The following is a 21,740-nucleotide window of genomic DNA, read 5'->3' as shown; positions in this document are numbered from 1 at the left end:
TTATAATCCCCATGCGTCCAGGGAAAATCACTGTTGATCTCTCTGTGGGTTCGTTGAGTACGAGTTCCCCTGGTAACAGGCAGTGGCCGTACCAGCTGCAACTCATTACCTGAGCCTTTTATAAGGCAGGCCCAGGACTGGGCCTGCTGAATGGTGGTTCCAGACAGGGACTAAAGTTAAAGTTTATTTATTTATTAGTCACAAGTAAGGCTTACATTAACACCGCAACGGCGTTACTGTGAAATTTCCCTCGTCCCCTAGTTCCTTTCCAGTCGGGCTTCCTTACACAAGATGAACAAAAATAGGATACGTTGGTTGTGGGAAAAGGGTGTGGAGGGCCGGGGAGGTAAGAGGTGGGAGGTGGGTGGCATGGTGGCAGAGTAATTAGCACTGCTGCCTCACAGCGCCAGGGACCCGGGTTCGATTCCGGCCTCGGGTCACTGTCTGTATCGAATCTGCACATTCTCCCCATGTCTGTGTGGGTTTCCTCCGGGTGCTCCGGTTTCCTCCCACACTCCAAAAGACGTGCTGATTAGATGCATTGGCCGTGCTAAATTCTCCCTCAGTGTACCCGAACAGGCGCTGGAGTGTGGTGACTAGGGATTTTCACAGTAACTTCATTGCAGTGATAATGTAAACCTACTTGTGAAGCTCATAAATAAAAAATCAATTCAAAAAAGAGACAAGTGCAAGCAACAACTATATTATCATAAGTGGAGAAGGTGATATTCTGCAACCTGTTTGGGAGGAAATCAGGATATATCTAGACCATCTCTCAGCTGTTCATTGACCACACTATTTAACAAAATATAATGTACAAATAACTGAGTTAGTGAGAGAAACTCCCTTGGAAAAACAGGTGGAAATGGTCAAAAACTGTAAATATAGGTGTGGAATTAAATTTGATGAAGTAGATGCCCAGTGAGAGCTGGCAATGTGAATATATGTTGGGTTATACAGCTGGTTATATGGTGTGAATGTTTCAGGTTAATGAACTGGAATAAGTTAGCGATTTACCAGTTTATAAGTAGGAGTAGAGCCAGGGGAAACAGTTTTGGGGAAAGGGGAGTGGGGTGAACAACTCCTTGAGATACATCTTTTACTTCCTGACCTGTGCCATTGCACAGTGGATGAGGGCGGGAAATCTCGTCAATAATCAGAATGTGACTGCATCCTAACTCCAAGGGTAAACACTCATATGCTTTGTGTGTGGTGAGGGAGGGGATGGGGTTTTGTGTTGGAGGAAGAATCGGGTAGGGGACAAAGGGGGGCGGTGCAGGTGTCAGTAGTTTTCTACTTGCCTAGAAAAGCATCAAGTCAGGCCTGAACAGTGCAAAATGTATGATTGAATGAATATTTAATCATCTTTAGGGAACCAGGGAGTGATTTCATCATATGATGAAAAGGACAAGGTCTGAATGCATGCTGATGTCTTTGGTGCCAGGTCTATGGAAAAGGTAGGTCTTTAAAATGGCCACTTCAGTTCCTTTAAGCTTCTTTTAATTGTCTTCATTTTATTGTCTTAATGTGGTTTAAGCTCTCACCTGTAGTTGCTTGTAATAAGCCTGATCCTGGTCTTTGAAAGAATTCTTCATGAAGAGTTCAAAGGCTTCTTTTCGACACAGGATGTCCATCTTTGCCAGCTCTTCGGTTTCAGTCGGTAGCTTCACCCTCAGGTCCATTTGTTGTTTATAGAGAGCGATGCCATCTGTGAGGGCGGCTGTATTTTCAATCTTAGCCATACTGGTAACAGCATCCTCTATGCAAGGTACGTCCCCACTGGCAATGGTCTCAACGTAGGTTTTAGCTAAGATCGCCAACTCTGCAATAAATGACAGAACAATCAGTTCATTATAAAATATTTGTAAATGTGGAGGGTTAATCATCTTAGTGAGGACGACATACTCAACAACACGACCTCCAATCCAACACTGACTGCCATTAAATTGCTAGTGTCATTCAGAGACTAAAGGTGGACTTTAATGTTAAAGTGGAAATTGCCACCATGTGTAATAGGGTTACTGTTATGAGGTTTGGACACACTGATAAAGGTGCCTCAGTCTATCTACTGTTGGATGTGAACACTCAGATGAGAACAGTCTGAAATAGAAAATATTCCTTTTCTTCCCATCTCAATAAGCAACAAACTTAGAAAGGAGAAAAGAGAGACCTGAATAGACTCAACGGTTCAGTGTAAAGCTATTAAAGAGTTTGTTGAATATAACAACAGCCATTAACATTTCAGTGAGCTGACACTGACACACATGCTTGTCTAATTGTGCTGCACTTACTTCGACCATTGATCCTGTGACCACCTTTGATTGTCTTAGGCTGCGATTCAAGGTAGATGTACTGGCAGAACTTGTGACACATGTCAAAAAACTTGGGGTCAAGTTGACTTTCAGGGAGCGTTTCCACCTGGTTTAAATTCGAACTGGCCGTGGGCTGGACGAAAACAAAACATTTGCGAGACCTGAAGTAGTTCCTGATGCACTCGCGGGGCTGGTTATGTTCCATCACTTTTCTCGAGCAACCTGCATTCGGGTGAAAGAGAAAACAAAGCCACATTCATTTAGGCTGCCGGTACGAGAGTTTAAAATAACATAAAATAAAAGTACCTGATATCCATTTCACTGCTTTTGTTCCTCACCTACTGCTACCCTTTACTCAACTATAGGGAGGTGCTGGTGCAGTGGTATTGTCACTGGGCTAGTGATCCAGAGACCCAGGGTAATGCTCCAGTGTTCAAATAACACCACTGCACAGCAGATAGTGAAATTTTAATTCACTAAATATCCAGAATGAAATACCCCTGCAACCAATCTTGTAACTCTGGGTCATGAATATCCTTTGGGGAAGGAAATCTGCCGTCCTTACCTGGTCTGGCCTACATGTGACTCCAGAACCACAGCAATATGTTGACTTGTAACTGCTCTGAATTGGTTGAATGAGACACTCTGTTCAAGGGCAATAAATGCTGGCCCAGCCAGCGATGCCCCCAGCCCCCAAAAAAATCCAAGCATCTCAATCTTGGAAAATGTTACTCATAATAGAACCTTTTTTGAGAAGAGTTCAAGATTTTCACCACTTTGTGTGAAAATGTGCCTCTGAGTTCATTCCTGAATAACCTGTGTGTAACTTTAAAATTTGGGTATAATGTAGGTATAAATCGTTCTCATGCAGTGTAAGTTGTTGTTCCCTTAACAATTGGTATTCTTGTGAATTGTCCTGACGTGTGCAAGATGAAATGACTTGACCACAAGCCTCTTTTTTTAACAATACTCCAAAGGTTTAAGATTGTTCAGAATCTAGTGCAGGAAACAGTTTCTCTCTGAATCACTTGAAAGACCTCAACTCGATCTCCACTCAATCTTGTAAACACATTGGAATAGACATGTTTACGTGGCCTGTCCTCATTTAATCCCTTTAGCCCTGGTATCTCTCTAGTGAATCTAAGCTGCTCCCCCTCCAAGACCAATAAGTAATATTGTTAGACAAAGGCAAAATACTGCAGATGCTGGAATCTAAAACTAAAGCAAAAAATGCTGGAGTAGGTCTGACAGCATCTGTGGAGAGAGAAGAGAGCTAACGTTTTGAGTCAGGATCCTTTGTCAGAGCTGAAAGCAAAGAAAATCAGACGAGATTTATACTATGAGGATGGGGAGACAAATCGGACACAGGGAATGTAAATGGAGATGATAAAGGCTGGGAAAGGTGCTAAGAGCGTCCATTAAGAATGTGTGAATGGCAGAACAGAGGTACAGATTGTTAGAGTAATATTGTTAGACTGTGGAGAGTTAGGGAGGATGCACAACCTCAGGCTAAAGGGACGCTCCTTTAAAACAGAGATGAGGAGGAATTTCTTCAGCCAGAGAGTGGTGAATCTGCGGAACTCTCTGCCGCAGAAGGCTGTGGAGGCCAGGTCATTGAGTGTCTTTAAGACAGAGATAAATAGGTTCTTGATTGATAAGGGGATCAGGGGTTATGGGGAAAAGGCAGGAGAATGGGGATGAGAAAAATATCAGCCATGATTGAATGGCAGAGCAGACTCGATGGGCCGAGTGGCCTAATTCTGCTCCTATGTCTTATGGTCTTATGGTCTCAGTGAGGAGATTTATTAGACTGGTCCCTGAGATGTGGGACTTCAGTTCCTGGAGAGACTGGAGAAGCCAGGATTGGTCTCCTTGAAGCAGAGAAAGTTACAGGGAGAGATAAAGAAATTAGAAGATACTGAATGCAATGGCAAGAGGGTCAGTAACCACAGATTTAAGGTCATCTGCAGCAGAATTGGAGGGGAGATGAGGTTATTTTTTACGCCAGGGGTTTTTATGATCAGGAATCCAGTATTGAGGAAAACATATTCAATAATAAATTATTGAAAGAGAATTGGGAAACTATTTGAAGTGGAGACATTTTCAGGGATGTGGAAATAGGGAAGAGGAAGTGGGACTAATTGGAGAGTTTTGTCATAGAAGCAACGTAGACACGATGGGCTGAATGGTCTCCTGAGCTTTTTCATTCTAGAAGTGTATTGCTCCAGAATGGAAAATATTGGTAATAACACGCTGGAGTAACACAATCCCGCTGCCTTGGAAAAGCAGCCAGCGTAATCAAGGACCCCACGCAGCCCAGACATTCTCTCTTCCACCTTCTTCCATTGGGAAAAAGATAGGAAAGTCTGAGGTCACGTACCAACCTACTCGAGAACAGCTTCTTCCCTGCTGCCATCAGACTTTTGAATGGGCCTACCTCACATTTAGTTGATCTTTCTCTACACCCTAGCTACGATTGTAACACTACATTCTGCACTCTCTCATTTCCTTCTCTATGAATGGTATGCTTTGTCTGTATAGCGTGCAAGAAACAATACTTTTCACTGTATACCAATACATGTGACAATAATAAATCAATCAATCAATCTCTCATTGATATTGGATACTTGTAGTTGTGCACTACCTTTCTTGAGTTGAAGCCCATGGTTTAAATAGTCATCTGCTGTGACATCCTGGCCATCGATTTTCAGTTCCAGGGTGAAATCCCGCACTGTCCAAACAAAGGCCGGAGAGATCTTCAATAAATCTAGCTCTTCATCATCATCATCATTTACTTCATTGGACTTCACTTTGATCAGCTCCGTCAGATTGGAAATAAAGCTAGATTCTGTTAAGGAAATGACTGACTACAATATTTTACACCAGACAATAACTTCAAAACACTGTAGGTGCTGTTTGCTGTTGTTTAAATAACAAGTCAGCTCAGAGATCAGGAAGCTGTCATTTAGTGAGCAAATTGCGAAAAGTGGCAGGAGTCCGATGGGGAGCGACTTGGAGGAGTTTCAGTAAGTGGAAGGGCTGAAGCTGTGAAAGGAAAGATTCGTCTGAACTAACTGAAGAGGAGGTGAAACAGCAGGGCAGCTGAGACACAAAGATTAAATATTTCAGCAGTGTCAAAGGAGAAACTAAGCAGACACAAGGCTGGAGTTAATGGGAACAAGAATCCAGAAACAGTCAACCTATCCAAATACTGAAACGTAAACATATCAAGGGGGGGATAAAGAGGAACCACCAGGTCTGTCAACTCTGAAAAAGAAAATCTATAAACATCAAATGTGTAGGAGTAACGGAGGAACCTAAAAAGAGTGAAAGCTATGATAGGAACCAAAAATTACATCCTCTATCAGATATTTATAACTCTGGTGTAAGTGACATAAAAATGTTTCTCACACGGCGAGTGGTTAGGATCTGGAATGCACTGTCTGAGAGTGTGGTGGAGACAGATTCACACAGCGAGTGGTTAGAATCTGGAATGTACTGTCTGAGAGTGCGGTGGAGACAGATTCACACAGCGAGTGGTTAGGATCTGGAATGTACTGTCTGAGAGTGTGGTGGAGATAGATTCACACAGCGAGTGGTTAGGATCTGGAATGCACTGTCTGAGAGTATGGTGGAGACAGATTCACACAGCGAGTGGTTAGGATCTGGAATGCACTGTCTGAGAGTGTGGTGGAGACAGATTCACACAGCGAGTGGTTAGAATCTGGAATGTACTGTCTGAGAGTGTGGTGGAGACGGATTCACACAGCGAGTGGTTAGGATCTGGAATGTACTGTCTGAGAGTGTGGTGGAGACAGATTCACACAGCGAGTGGTTAGGATCTGGAATGCACTGTCTGAGAGTGTGGTGGAGACAGATTCACACAGCGAGTGGTTAGAATCTGGAATGTACTGTCTGAGAGTGTGGTGGAGACGGATTCACACAGCGAGTGGTTAGGATCTGGAATGCACTGTCTGAGAGTGTGGTGGAGACAGATTCACACAGCGAGTGGTTAGAATCTGGAATGTACTGTCTGAGAGTGTGGTGGAGACGGATTCACACAGCGAGTGGTTAGGATCTGGAATGTACTGTCTGAGAGTGTGGTGGAGACAGATTCACACAGCGAGTGGTTAGGATCTGGAATGCACTGTCTGAGAGTGTGATGGAGACAGATTCAACTGAAACACTCAAAAGACAATTAGACTGTTATCTGAAAAGAAAGAATGTGCTGAGCTATGGGGAGAAGACAATGGAACTAAATAAATCGCTGCTTTGGAAAGCTAGCCATGATGTGGAGATGCCGGCGTTGGACTCGGGTAAGCACACTAAGTAGTCTCACAACACCAGGTTAAAGCCCAACAGGTTTATTTGGTAGCACAAGCCACTGGTGCTACCAAATAAACTTGCTGGACTTTAACCTGGTGTTGTGAGACTTCTTACTTGGAAAGCTAGTGCAGATATGATGGGCTGAATGGCCTCCTTCTGGACTGCAGCAATTCTGTGAAAAGACGCACATCTCAGTCACAGATTCAAATTTGGATTGTCATAAGGCCAGGTCACTTTTAGTTGTAAATTATGAGGTCGACATGACCCTTTAACTATTACCATTCATTGTCATCATGTAATTTCAGCCACAAGCCACTAGATGGCCCTGGTTTATAAGTCTCACTCTTAACTCCATCATTGAGGAGAAATGTTACTGTTCTGCTTGTTACAATCCTACGGCCGAAAGCCGCAAGTTTCCAGAGGATCCCGCTGTTGGCCACTGGCAGGCTGCCCCTGTCACCGTTGTATATGCTGCGGGGAGAATGGAAAACCCTGCTTAATGTGTCAAGACCGGGATCGGATTTTCCGCCCCCCCTCCTGTGTGATGTTCAGCAGCAGAGGCAGCAACGTTGGCCGCTGGCAGGATGTTCCAGTCCCGCCGATGTCTTATGGTGTTTTTGCATGGCTCCCCCGACTGGAAGATCTTGTTGACTGAAAGAGACTGAGAATCCTGCCCGAGACTTTCTTTTACAAAACGGAAGAAGATGGCATGATTTGCACATTTAGGATTTCTAATGTCCTTTAGGGAAGGAAATTTACTGTCATTACCTGGTCTGGCTTACATGTGACCCCAGAGCCACAGCAATGTGGTTGACTCTCAATTGCCCTCGGGCAACTAGGGATGGGCAATAAATGTTGTAAGAAGTCTCACAACACCAGGTTAAAGTCCAACAGGTTTATTTGGTAGCAAATACCATAAATGTTGGCCAGCTAGTGACGCCCATGTCCCATGAATGAATAAAAAAAATCTTGCAGCTGTCAACAAGCAGCCTTTTCTCAGAAATCAGCTGCCTTTTCTCAGAAATCAGCTGATCTTTACGGTACTTGAGAAAGATGTGGCTGGTTGTTCTGAATCACTGTCATTGATGTGAGGCAGGGGAAAGCTGAAAATGCCTCTTGCTGGAAGTCACATGAGAGAGCAGAAGGACAAACGGCAGTTGTGAATCTGCTGGGTTTGAATTCAGTTGAGAAACAAGCTGAAGAAAGAAGGTTACTCTAACTGGCTCTCTCTCACTCCCTCTCTTGCTCCCTCTCTCTCTCTCTATCTTGCCTAAAATCGTGTGTCACTAACAACTTGCAACCAGAGAATCTTCATCTGGACATCTACATTTATACCTACAAAGCTGAGACCAGGTGGTGGGAACTCACTGATATCTGTCAGGATCAGCGGCCAGGCTTCACACGAGGAACACCAGGTCGACACTGTCAAGAACCTGTCAACTTTATCCTTTAGTTTATAATACCCACCCTCTACGGCCCAGCTCTGCAGAGTGAATTTTATCAGTTTGTTCTTTTTTTGTCTGTTGTGCTGGGAATCCTTTGGGAAGAAATAGAAAGTGATACTTCACAATTACAATTGTGTGTTAACCAATCCTTGCAACTTGTTAAAAGAACAATCCCTCTGAGTTTATTGGTTGAAGACTCTTCTATTTTGGGAACCAGGAGAGAAGGTAAATAATTGGCCATCATTGTGAGTGAAGTGGATTTTTTAATGATTAGTACGACCTGCAGAGTTAATATGTGTTCTGCTCCCAGCCTGATTGTAACGTGATCGTCATGATGTGGAGATGCCGGCGTTGGACTGGGGTAAACACAGTAAGGAGTCTAACAACACCAGGTTAAAGTCCAACAGGTTTATTTGGCAGCAAACCAAATAAACCTGTTGGACTTTAACCTGGTGTTGTTAGACTCCTTACTGTAACATGATCCACAGGGAATTGGTCAGTCAGGAAGTCAGAGAGTAATCCACAGTTTGGGATCCTCAAGCTCTGATCTGGTCTCTACCTTAAATATATCGACACTTTTTACCTCTACCGCTCCATGTTTTAGTGAGTCCCTCACTCTCGCCACATTCTGAATGAAGGTATTTCTCCCGAAAGTTAGAACAAGATAAAAGGATACTGGAGTTTTTCCACAGCATACTGGTCAATGGTTCCCACGCTGTTGTACACAAATGTGCTGCTCAGGAGCACGGCCAGAGAGAAGATCCAGCAATCGTTCTTCTGATCACCCTGTTAGGACATGGATATAGTGAGAAACACATCACTCATCTCACTGTCATCAATATGAAGAGCTGTACAAACAGGAGTGAAAAACAAGTATTTCTACAGCACCAACCTCAGGGCAACAGTCCCAAAGCACTTTAGTACTAAGTCCTTCTTGAAATGTACTCACTGATGCCCATGTAAAAAACATAGCAATCAAACTGTGTGCAGCAAGTTATCACAAACAGCAGACGAACAGATCATCTGTATTATTGATGTTGGTTGAGGGATAAATTTTGGCCCAGTTAATAGTAGCCACGGGATCTTTTACACCTACCTGAGAGGGCAGATACAGCCTCAGTTTAACATCTCATCTGAAAAGCAGCATGTCCGGCAGTACAGCACTCCCTCAGTACTGCACTGCAGTATCGGCCTGGATTATGTGCTTAAGACTCTGAAATCAGACTTGAACACAGGTCTTGGGGTGACTCAGTGACTAGAATATTATTCACTGAGCCAAGATTGAAGCCGGTGTCGGGTGGATGTGTCTCATGGTTACTGATCACATCACTTTATTCGCCAGTTAAAAGGTTTTGAATGGAAATGATGAAATCTTCTTACTTTCTCGACATCACCCAGACCTTCTGTATCCAGGAGCACCAAGCAGTGATTCTGCTTCTTAGGGTGAGGCCTGCACCACATCCAGATCCCCTTGGTGTGGGATTGGACAGTAGATCCGAGCGAGAAACCTGGAGGACCACAGTTACAATCGCAAAGATTAATGAACAAGTTGGAAAATGCTCGTCCGTTTGGAATGAATGGTCCGGTACAGAGTCGTTAATGACAAACTACCTGCTCTGGTACAGGATCATCAACAATAAACTACCTGCCAAAGACCAGAGATATATATCTCACTTGTTCTCCACATCTGCACATTAAATAAATATCCCTCACTCACCCTGTATTTATTTATCCTCACAGACAGCAGGGGGGAGGGGGATTTGTAGAGGAGGGAGGGAGGAAGGTGGGTGAGGTAGTGGGGTGGGGAATGTTAAAGGGACCACGGTGTTCTTGAAAAAGAGATATCAGTGTGACAGATTTACAAAAACACCACGTTCTGAGGTGAATTGTACTGTTCATCCGAGCATGCTGTAATATTGATAAGAAATTCTCTCCTGTACAAAAGGATAAGTTGGCTAACAACCTTTTCCGGGTTGCATCATCAGTGTTGGATTGGTGAACATATTTGGGTGGAATTCCCTACAGGAATTACATGGCCAGTTAGGGAAATAATCCCTTGATACATGAGAGGTGAGGATTTGGTTGATGTGTTAGGGTTTAACCCTTTGGTGCATTATGGGAATGAATCAGTTAATGTGCCATGGGTGAGGTTCCTCTTTGCACTATGGGTTGGGTGAATGTGTTTGTTCCCGGTTTAGATAATGCTTTTATGTTAATCATGTATGAGATATGATCATTGCTGGCAAGGCCAAAATTTATTGCTGAGCCCCCACTGCTGTGAGAAAGTGGTGGTGATGATCTGACTGCTGCAGTCTCGATGTGGTTTTTATTTTAAATATGTTCACAAAGAAGAATTTAAGCTGAATGTTTTTTGTAATTCGACAATAACCTGCATTTATATAGCGCCTTTAAGATAGCAAAGCATCCCACTGCTCTTAAAATGGGAAGAAAGAGGTCAGGTACGGCACTGTGTTCATGAGAATGGCCGCTAATATGGATTGCAGTTTATGTGGAGGAGGAGGTTAAGTGAGGGCAGGAGGGTAGTGAACTCAGAGAGGACAAGGCGAGGTGAGTTGAGATGGAGATGAAACTATCAAGGGTGAAAAGTCACTTGGTGCAGAAACTGAGGGAGGAAAGCATGATCTCAATGGGAATCCTGGTTCTTGGGTTTGCTTTAGAGAACCAGGGGGTTTGAGGAGAGGCTGGAGGGATGAAACAAGGCGAGCAGAGGATGTGACAGGAGCAAGTGAAGAAAGCCCAGAAACAATTCATTCTGGGGATGAGAGCATCACTGGAAGTCTGGCATTGATTGCACTTCAGCGAGTGGTTAGGAAGAAGCTACATTGATGAGGGATTGGAGTCACATGGACGACAAATTTTTAATATTCTTTCATGAAATGTGGCGTCACTGGCAAATACAGCATTTGTTGCCCATCCATAATTGCCTGAGTAGCTTGCTAGGCTAGGCCATTTCAGAGTCAACCATATTGCTGTAGATCTGGAGTTACATGTAGGCCAGACTGGAAAAGGATGGCCTATTTCCTGAAGGATGGGTTTTCATTACAATTGTTTCATGGTCATTATTAGACTTTTAATTCCAGTGTTTTTTAAAATTCAAATTTCACCATCGGCCAGGGTGGGACTTGAACCCTGGCCCCCAGAGCATCACCCTGGGACTCTGGATTGGGTAAGAACAAAGGATTTCCTTCCCTGATCGACATTGCTGAATCAATCGGGATGCCACAACAATCTGACAGCCCGAAGTTGTCTAGTGGGGAAGTTGTTGGAGAGTGGGGAAGTTGTTGGAGAAGATTCTTAAAGATAGGATGTATGCGCATTTAGAAAGGAATAAACTCATTAACGATAGTCAACATGGTTTTGTGAGAGGGAGGTCATGCCTCACTAACCTGGTGGTGTTTTTTGAAGAAGTGACCAAAATGGTTGACGAAGGAAGGGCCGTGGATGTTGTCTATATGGACTTTAGTAAAGCGTTTGACAAAGTCCCTCATGGTAGGCTAGTGAAAAAGGTTGGATCCCATGGGATAAAGGGGGAGGTGGCTAGATGGGTGGAGAACTGGCTTGGTCATAGAAGACAGAGGGTGGTAGTGGAAGGGTCTTTTTCCGGCTGGAGGCCTGTGACTAGTGGTGTTCCGCAGGGCTCTGTATTGGGACCTCTGCTGTTTGTGATTTACATAAATGATCTGGAAGAAGGAGTAACTGGGGTGATCAGTAAGTTTGCGGACGACACAAAACTGGCAGGACTTGCAGACAGTGAGGAACATAGTCAGAGGCTACAGAAGGATATAGATAGGCTGGAAATTTGGGCAAGGAAATGGCAGATGGAGTTCAATCCTGATAAATGCGAAGTGATGCATTTTGGTGGGAATAATGTAGGGAGGAGCTACACGATAAATGGAAGAACCATAAAGGGTGTAGAGACGCAGAGGGACCTGGGTGTGCAAGTCCACAGATCTTTGAAGGTGACGTCACAGGTGGAGAAGGTGGTGAAGAAGGCATATGGCATGCTTGCCTTTATAGGACGGGGCATAGAGTATAAAAGTTGGGGTCTGATGTTGCAGATGTATAGAACGTTGGTTCGGCCGCATTTGGAATACTGCGTCCAGTTCTGGTCGCCACACTACCAGAAGGACGTGGAGGCTTTGGAGAGAGTACAGAGGAGGTTTACCAGGATGTTGCCTGGTATGGAGGGGCTTGGTTATGAGGAGAGATTGGGGAAACTGGGTTTGTTCTCCTTGGAAAGACGGAGGATGAGGGGAGACTTAATAGAGGTGTATAAAATTATGAAAGGCATAGATAGGGTGAACGGTGGGAAGCTTTTCCCCGGGTCGGTGGTGACATTCACGAGGGGTCATAGGTTCAAGGTGAAGGGGGGAGGTTTAACACAGATATCAGAAGGACATATTTTACACAGAGGGTCGTGGGGGCCTGGAATGTGTTGCCGGGCAAGGTGGTGGAGGCGGACACACTGGGAACGTTTAAGACTTATCTAGACAGCTATATGAACGGAGTGGGAATGGAGGGATACAAAAGAGTGGTCTAGTTTGGACCAGGGAGCGGCGCGGGCTAATTGTTCCTTGTTTCTCGTTTTAAGGCTTAATTCTATGATGTTCGTGGAAGTGGAAATTACTAGGGTTGGGAAGCATTTTCCGATCAGGGCCATTGTGATCTCCTGGACTCGTTTCGATCGCCTCAGGGGGTCGGAGAGGAATTTCCCAGATTTTTTTTTTCCCCATATTGGCCCTGGGGTTTTTCACTCTGAGTTTTCGCCTCTCCCTGGAGATCACATGGTCTGGAATGGGGGGGTGGGGGTGAGTTAATAGGTTGTAATGAACAAAGCATCGTAGCTGTGAGGGACAGCTCGGTGGATAGGATATTGGTATGTAGATAGGCTGGAAAATTGGGCGGGGATCCTGGATTCAGGATTCATTCCTGGACCGGGGAGCGGCGCGGGCTTGGAGGGCCGAAGGACCTGTTCCTGTGCTGTATTGTTCTTTGTTCTTTGTTCTTTGAAATCAGAGGGACAAGTAGAGATACAGAGGCAGCGGAGGTTTGATCGAGGAATCCAGTGGGGGTGCCTCAGGTTAATACTGTCCTCTATTGGGTCTGGTATGTCGACAGAGGACTCGGGTCTGAGGACCAAGAGCAACGAACACCAGGAAATCACTGCAAGATGAAAAGTAAATCACTGGAATCATTGCAAAAATCCCAACAGTTCCACCTCTATCATCCCGAATCCAATGTCCATTTATGATACAGGCAGTATCTGGTGGGAATGTGGCCCACAAGTGTCACATTCCCAGAGGAATACATTACATTCAGGAAAATCCCACAAAATCTGTCCAATCTTTGATTTTTTTTAAATGTGTTCATTCACAGGATGTGGGCGTCGGAGGCTGGGCTGGCATTTTTAACCCATCCCTAATTGCCTTTGAGCTAAGTGGCTTGCTAGGCCGCTTATGAATCGGCCACATTGCTATGGATCTGGAGTCACAGGTAAGGACAGCAGGTTTCCTTCCCCTTAAGGATATGAGTGAACCAGATGGGCTTTTACAGCAATGGTTTCATGGCCATCATTGCTGAAAATTAACTTTCAATTCCACATTCTCTTCATTGTACTTCAGAGATACCTGGAGACTGTGTTCCAGGAGGCAGTCGCACCCCTTAGATTAAATACCTTGAATTCGGCCAGTGGACAGGAACAGGAGGGTGTGGCTGTGAGTGAGGCAGGTAGAGGGATCCAGGAGGTAGGGTCCAGGAGCCTCAGTCCCTGAACTTGTCCAGCAGGTTCGAGATTCTTGCTCCCTGTGTGGACATGAACGGGGACTGCAGGGAGGATGAGCAAACTGACCACAGCACCGTGATACAGGGAGCCGTTCAAGTGGGGGGAGAAAAAAGAGCTGTAGTTGTAATTGGGGATAGTATAGTTAGGGGCATTGACACTGTTCTCTGTGACCAGGATCGAGAATCCCAAAGGTTGTGTTGCCTGCCTGGTGCTCGGGTTCGGGATATCTCATCTGGGCTGCAGAGGAACTTGAAGAGGGAGGGTAAAGATCCAGTTGAGATGGTCCACGTAGGTACCAATGAAATAGGTAGAACAGGAACAAAGGTTCTGCTCAGGGAGTATGAACAGCTAGGAGCGAAATTAAAAAGCAGAACCAAAAAGGTAATAATCTCTGGATTACTACCTGAGCCACGAGCTAATTGGCACAGGGTCAATAAGATTGAGGAGGTAAATGAGTGGATCAAAGATTGGTGCGGGAGGAATGGGTTTGAATTCATGGGACATTGACACCAGTATTGGGGAAGAGAGGACCTGTTCCGATGGGACGGTCTTCATCTGAATCGTGCTGGGACCAGAGTCCTGGTGAATCGCATAACTAGGGCTGTAGATAGGGCTTTAAACTAAATAGTGTGGGGAGGGTTCAGTTGTATGGAGAATTAGAAAATCAAAGTTAAAGGAGAGGGTAGAAGTGCAGGTTAATGGAGCTGAGGGCTCAGGAGAAGTTAATAAAGTTTCCAGACCACGTAATAGAGCAGAGAGTATAGAAGGTGGCAGGAATCTAACCTCAGGCAGAGCAAAAAAGGTGACAAGTATGAGAAGGGAGGTGGTCAATGCAGGACTGAGGGTGTTGGACCTAAATGTGTGCAGTACACGGAACAAGGTAAATGAGCTTGTTGCGGACATTGAAATTGGCCGGTACGATGTTGTGGGCATCACAGAGATGTGGCTGCAGGGGGATCAGGGCTGGCATCTAAATATCCAAGGGTATGTGTCCTATTGGAAGAGCAGGCAGATGGGCAAAGGGGGCGGGGTTGCATTGTTAATAAGGAATGAAGTTAAATCGATAGCAAGAAGTGGTATAGGATCAGAAGGCACAGATTCTCTGTGGGTAGAGTTGAGGAATCGCAAAGGTAAAAAGACCCTGATGGGAGTTATGTCCCGGCCTCCGAGCAGTAGTCAGGATGGGGGGCAGAAAATAAATCAGGAGATAGAAAAGGTTTATAAAAAAGGCAATATTACAATAATCATGGGGGACTTCAATATGCAGGTGGACTGGGGAAATCAGGTAGGTAGTGGGTCCCAAGAAAAGGAATTTGTGGAATGTCTCAGAGATGGTTTTTTGGAGCAGCTTGTGACAGAGCCTACTAGGAAACAGGCAGTTCTGGATTTGGTGATGTGTAATGAGGCAGACTTGATTAGGGAACTTAAGGTGAAGGAACCCATGGAGAGCAGTGACCACAATATGATAGAATTTACCCTGCAGTTTGAGAGGGAGAAGCTGGAATCAGATGTAACGGTATTACAATTAAATAAAGGTAACTATAAAGACATGAGGGAGGAGGTGGCCAGAGTTGATTGGAAAGGGAACCTAGCAGGGAAGACAATGGAACAGCAATGGCAGGAGTTTTTGAAAGTTACTCGGGAGGCAGAACAGAAATTCATCCCAAGGAGGAGGAAACATGCTAAGGGGAGGACGAGGCATCCATGGCTGACGAGGGAAGTCAAGGACAGCATAAAAGCAAAGGAAAAGGCATAAAAAGTGGCAAGGATTAGTGGGAAGCCAGAGGATTGGGAAGCCTTTAAAAGCGAGCAGAGGACAACTAAAAAAGTAATAAGGAGGGAGAAGATGAAATATGAGTGTAAGCTAGCTAGTAATATAAAATAAGATAGGAAGAGTTTTTTTCAATATATGAAAGGTAAGAGAGAGGCAAAAATAGCCATTGGACCACTGGAAAATGAGGCTGGAGAAGTAATAATAGGAAACAAAGGAACGGCAGAGAAACTGAATAGTTATTTTGCATCAGACTTCACAGTGGAAGGCACCACTGGGATGCCAGAGCTTCAGGAGAGTCAGGGCGCACAGGTGAGTGTAGTGGCCATCACTAAGGAGAAGGTTCTGGGGAAACTGAAAGGCCTTAAGGTGGATAAATCACCTGGACCGGATGGACTACACCCCAGGGTGATAAAAGAGATAGCTGAGGAAATTGTGGAGGCATTGGTGGTGCTTGTTCAGGAATCACTGGAGGCAGGGAGGGTACCAGAGGACTAGAAAGTAGTTAATGTAACACCGCTGTTTAAGAAGGGAGGGAGGCAGCAGATGGGAAATTATAGGCCGGTTAGCCTGACTTCGGTCATTGGCAAGATTTTAGAGTCCATTATTAAAATGAGATTACAAAGTACTTGGAAGTGCACGATAAAATAGGACTGAGTCAGCACGGCTTTGTCAAGGGGAGATCATGTCTGACAAATCTGTTAGAGTCCTTTGAGGAGGTAACAAGGAAGTTAGATAAAGGAGAACAAGTGGACGTGATTTATTTAGATTTCCAGAAGGCCTTTGACAAGATGCCGCATAGGAGACTGTTAAATAAGTTAAGTGCCCATGGTGTTAAGGGTAAGATCCTGGCATGGATAGAGGATTGGCTGACTGGCAGAAGGCAGAGAGTGGGGATAAAGGGGTCTTTTTCAGGAAGGCAGCCGGTGACTAGTGGTGTGCCTCAGGGGTCAGTGCTGGAACCACAACTTTTCACAATATACATTAATGATTTGGAGGAAGGAACTGAAGGCACTGTTGCTAAGTTTGCAGATGATACAAAAATATGTAGAGGGACGGGTAGTATTGAGGAAGTGGGGGGCGCGGCTGCAGAAGGACTTGGACAGGTTAGGAGAGTGGGCAAAGAAGTGGCAGATGGAATACAATGTGGAAAAGTGTGAGGTTATGCACTTTGGAAGGAGGAATGGAGGCACAGACTATTTTCTCAATGGGAAAATGCTTAGGAAATCAGAAACACAAAGGGACTTGGGAGTCCTTGTTCAAGATTCTCTTAAGGTTAATGTGCAGGTTGAGTCGGCAGTTAGGAAGGCAAATGCAATGTTAGCTCGTCGAGAGGGCTAGAATACAAGAGCAGGGATGTACTTCTGAGGCTGTATAAGGCTTTGTCCAGACCTCTTTTGGAGCATTGTGAGCAGTTTTGGGTCCCATATCTAAGGAAGGATGTGCTGGCCTCGGGAAGGGGCCAGAGGAGGTTCACAAGAATGATCCCTGGTATGATGAGCTTGTTGTATGAGGAACGGTTGAGGACTCTGGGTCTGTACTCGTTAGAGTTTAGAAGGATGAGGGGGAGATCTTATTGAAACTTACAGGACACTGCGAGGCCTGGATAGAGTGGTCGTGGAAAGGATGTTTCCACTCGTAGGAAAAATTAGAACCAGAGGGCACAACCTCAGGCTAAAGAGATGATCCTTTAAAACAGAGATGAAGAGGAATTTCTTCAGCCAGAGAGTGGTGAATCTGTGGAACTCTTTGCCGCAGAAGGCTGTGGAGGCCAGGTCATTGAGTGTCTTTCAGACAGAGATAGATAGGTTCTTGATTAATAAGGGGATCAGGGGTTACGGGGAAAAGGCAGGAGAATGGGGATGAGAAAAATATCAGCCATGATTGAATGGCGGAGCAGACTCGATGGGCCGAGTGGCCTAATTCTGCTCCTATGTCTTATGGTCTAATTCCACCAGTTGCTATGGTGGGATTTGAACCCGTGTTCCCCCAGAGCATTACTAGTCCAGTGACAATACCTAGTATGCCACACCTTCAGCTGGAATAGGCTCCAAAATTCACACTCCCACTGCCTCCCCCTCCCCCCTCAAACTGCCAGCAGATCAGATTCCGAATAATGCTGCAATGGTTTTCTCCAACACAAGGAATTACAGCAAATGTCACACTCTTCCAATTCTGGTGGTAAAATGGGAACTGAGTTATTTCGGATGCTGTAAGTATAATTGATTAGTCATAGCCTCACCACAAGACTGAATATCCGATGCTAATATCATATCCATTGAGCAGTTCACTAACTCACTGCGTTGTCTCCCTCACAACAGTCGTCCCTTAGATTGTCACAGAGGTAACAGGTCATGAATCTCACCGTGAGTCTTCCCCGCCAGTCGGTTCATCAGGTAGGATTTTCCAGTCCTGTAAAATCCCACGACAGATACAACCACCACCCTCTCCTTAATATTGGAGAGAAGTTGCAGCGCTTCCTCATTGATCACCAGTTTCCCATGCTGAGTGTTCTCGATCAGACACATGGGATTCTGCATGTAGGTGTCAGAATTCATTCTAACAGTCTGAAATGAAAAAAATGCAGCCGTTACCTGGCACAATTCGCTGAACATCTCGACCAAGAAAGATACTTCTAAACAGCCGCTCTGATTGTTCTGAGACAGTGTAACACTGAGACAAGTGCTGAGAACAGGAAGATCCTTAGTTTTAATTCCCACTCAATACGGAGACAGCAAAGCTCAACCCATGATGGGGACTTGGCTTATTTTCCAGGTTATGTTTAAATAAATTAATATCCTATTAATCTCAGTTTCAAAGATTAAATCCTTGCCAACCCTAAACAAGACTGTTTCATTCCCTCCCACCACCTTGTCCACTTCTATCGCTATCCCACCCCACTATCCACCTTGGTAGCAATAATAGGAAGACAGATTATTACTTGAATGGGTGTAAATTGAGAGAGGTGGATACTCCATAGGCCTTCATAGTGAGAGGATTTGAGTATAGGGACAGGGATGTTTTGCTGCAATTGTATAGGGTGTTGGTGAGGCCACACCTGGAGTATTTTGTGCAGTTTTGGTGTCCTTATCTGAGGGAGAATGTCCTTGCTATAGAGAGAGTACAGCGAAGGTTTATCAGGCTGATTCCTGGGATGGCAGGTGTGTCATATGGGGAGAGACTAAGTTAGTTAGGATTATGATTCATTGGAGTTTAGAAGAGCGAGAGGTGATCTCATGAAACTTATAAAATTCTAACAGGGTTAGACAGGGTAGATTGAGAGAGAATGTTCCCAATGGTGGGGGAGTCCAGAACTAGGAGTCACAGTTTTTTAGAACTGAGGTGAGAAGAGATTTCTTCACCCAGAGGATGGTGAATGTGTGGAATTCACTACCACAGAATTAGTTGAGGCCAAAACGCTGTCTGATTTCAGGAAGAAATTAGATTTCGCTCTTGGTGCTAAAGGGATCGAGGGATATGGGGGAAGGGGAGATCATGATATTGAATTTGATGATCAGCCATGATCATATTGAATGGCAGAGCAGGCTCGAAGGGCCGAATGGCCTCCTCCTGCTTCTAGTTTCTATGTTTCTGTGTTTCTGTGTCACCAAGATAGTTATCAACTCCCCCAGTTTCAATTGCTGTTCTCTCACACTCTACTCATTATAGTCTGCACCTTGTCTGAAGCTAAGCACTCTGCATTGTTCCCGCACACGAAGTCTCAGTCCCCTATACATCCTCTGACTATGGCAACCTTCAACACATTTTGGGAGGAAGGGGGAATAAAATTAGCCGAGGCTCCCACTCTTGGGCCCCCTGTTGTCCCCAGGCCACTCATCCTCATCCAAAGAGCAATGTTGCAAAATGACCCCAACCTGTGTAGCTGGTGTCGCACGCAGCTCAATGGGTGACACCTTCACCCTCGAGTGAGAACGATATACACTCACAAAGAACAAAGAAACACAGGAACGGGCACTTCGGCCCTCCAAGCCTGCACCGACCATGCTACCTGACTGAATATCCTGCTCAAAAAACTCAAGCATAAAGCTAGACATACAGCACAGAACAGGCCCTTCAGCCCACGATGTTGAACCTTTTCCGAAACCAAGACCAGCCTATCCCACTCCCTATCATTCTGGTGTGCTCCATGTGCCTATCCAATAACCGCTTGAAAGTTCCTAAAGTGTCCGACTCCACTATCACAGCAGGCAGTCCATTACACACCCCAAGCACTCTCTGAATAAAGAACCTACCTCGGACATCCCTCCTATGACTTCCACCACGAGCCTTATAGTTATGCCCCCTAGTAACAGCTACATCCACCCGAGGAAATAGTCTCTGAACGTCCACTCTATCTATCCCTCTCATGATCTTATAAACCTCTATTAAGTCGCCTCTCAACCTCCTCCGCTCTAAAGAGAAAAGCCCTAGCTTCCTCAACCTTTCCTCATAAGACCTACCCTCCAAACCAGGCAGCATCCTGGTAAATCTCCTTTGCACTCTCTCCAATGCTTCCACATCCTTCTTATAGTGAGGTGACCAGAACTGCACACAATATTCCAAATGTGGTCTCACCAAGGTCCTGTACAGTTGCAGCATAACCCCACGGCTCTTAAACTCCAACCCCCTGTTAATAAACGCTAACACACTATAGACCTTCTTCACGGCTCTATCCACTTGAGTGGCAACCTTCAGAGATCTCTGGATATGAACCCCAAGATCTCTCTGTTCCTCCAGATTCCTCAGAACCCTACCTTTGACCCTGTAATCCGCATTCAAATTTGTCCTACCAAAATGTATCACCTCGCACTTATCAGGGTTAAACTCCATCTGCCATTTTTCGGCCCAGCTCTGCATCCTATCAATGTCTCTTTGCAGCCTACAACGGCCCTCCACCTCATCCACCAATCTTGGTGTCATCCGCAAATTTACTGATCCACCCTTCAGCCCCCTCCTCCAAGTCATTTATAAAAATCACAAATAGCAGAGGACCAAGCACTGGTCCTTGAGGTACACCGTTAGTAATTGGTCTCCAGTCTGAAAATTTTCCATCCACCACCACCCTCTGTCTTCTATGAGATAGCCAGTTACTTATCCAATCAGCCAAGTTTCCCTCTATCCCACACCTCCTTACTTTCTTCATGAGCCGACCATGGGGGACCTTATCAAATGCCTTACTAAAATCTATGTATATGACATCAACTGCTCTACCTTCATCGACACACTTAGTCACCTCCTCAAAAAACTCAATCAAACTTGTGAGGCAAGACTTACCCTTCACGAATCCATGTTGACTATCCCGGATTAAGCTGCATCTTTCTAATTGGTCGTGAATCCTATCCCTCAGGACCTTTTCCATTAACTTACTGACCACCGAGGTAAGACTAACCGGCCTATGTCATTCCTATTTCCTTTCTTGAACAGAGGAACAACATTCGCCACTCTCCAGTCCTCTGGCACTATCCCCGTGGACAGTGAGAACCCAAAGATCAAAGCCAAAGGCTCTGCAATCTCATCCCTTGCCTCCCAAAGAATCCTAGGATATATATCTCATCTGGCCCAGGGGACTTAAGGACCTTCGGGTTTTTCAAAATTGCTAACACATCTTCCCTCAGAACATCTGCCTCCTCCAGCCTATTAGCCTGTATCACACTCTCATCCTCAAAAACATGGCCCCTCGCCTTGGTGAACACTGAAGAAAAGTATTCATTCATCGCCTCTCCTATCTCTTCTGACTCCATGCACAAGTTCCCACTACTGTCCTTGACCAGCCCAAACCTCACCCTGGTCATTCTTTTATTCCTCACATTAAGAGTAAAAAGCCTTGGGGTTTTCCTAGATCCGACCCGCCAAGGACTTCTCATGCCCCTTCCTAGCTCTCCTAAGCCCTTTTTTCAGCTCATTCCTTGCTAACTTGTAACCCTCAATGGACCCAACTGAACCTTGTTTTCTCATCCTTATATACACTTCCTTCTTCCTCTTGACAAGACATTCAACCTCTTTTGTGAACCATGGTTCCCTCGGCCATTTCCTCCCTGCCTGACAGGGACATACCTATCAAGGACACGCAGTATTTGTTCCTT

General features: G+C 45.1%; 1 protein-coding gene across 1 annotated transcript in view; it reads right to left on the bottom strand.

Moving 5' to 3' along the window:
* Positions 1–21,740, bottom strand: part of LOC144496739 (guanylate-binding protein 1-like) — a 38,610-nt gene that overhangs the window by 15,925 nt on the left and 945 nt on the right. Inside the window, exons 2-7 of the mRNA XM_078217251.1 lie at positions 18,023–18,224; positions 9,464–9,591; positions 8,760–8,869; positions 4,957–5,153; positions 2,292–2,534; positions 1,545–1,822 (exon numbers count right to left, since the gene is read on the bottom strand). Of these exons, the coding sequence (XP_078073377.1) occupies positions 1,545–1,822; positions 2,292–2,534; positions 4,957–5,153; positions 8,760–8,869; positions 9,464–9,591; positions 18,023–18,215 (1,149 nt within the window). The 5' untranslated portion in view covers positions 18,216–18,224. The remainder of the gene's footprint in view (positions 1–1,544; positions 1,823–2,291; positions 2,535–4,956; positions 5,154–8,759; positions 8,870–9,463; positions 9,592–18,022; positions 18,225–21,740) is intronic.

The sequence above is a fragment of the Mustelus asterias genome, chromosome 8, assembly GCF_964213995.1.
Source record: "Mustelus asterias chromosome 8, sMusAst1.hap1.1, whole genome shotgun sequence".
Classification (NCBI taxonomy): Eukaryota; Metazoa; Chordata; class Chondrichthyes; order Carcharhiniformes; family Triakidae; genus Mustelus; species Mustelus asterias.
This window is presented reverse-complemented; position numbering and strand designations above follow the sequence as displayed.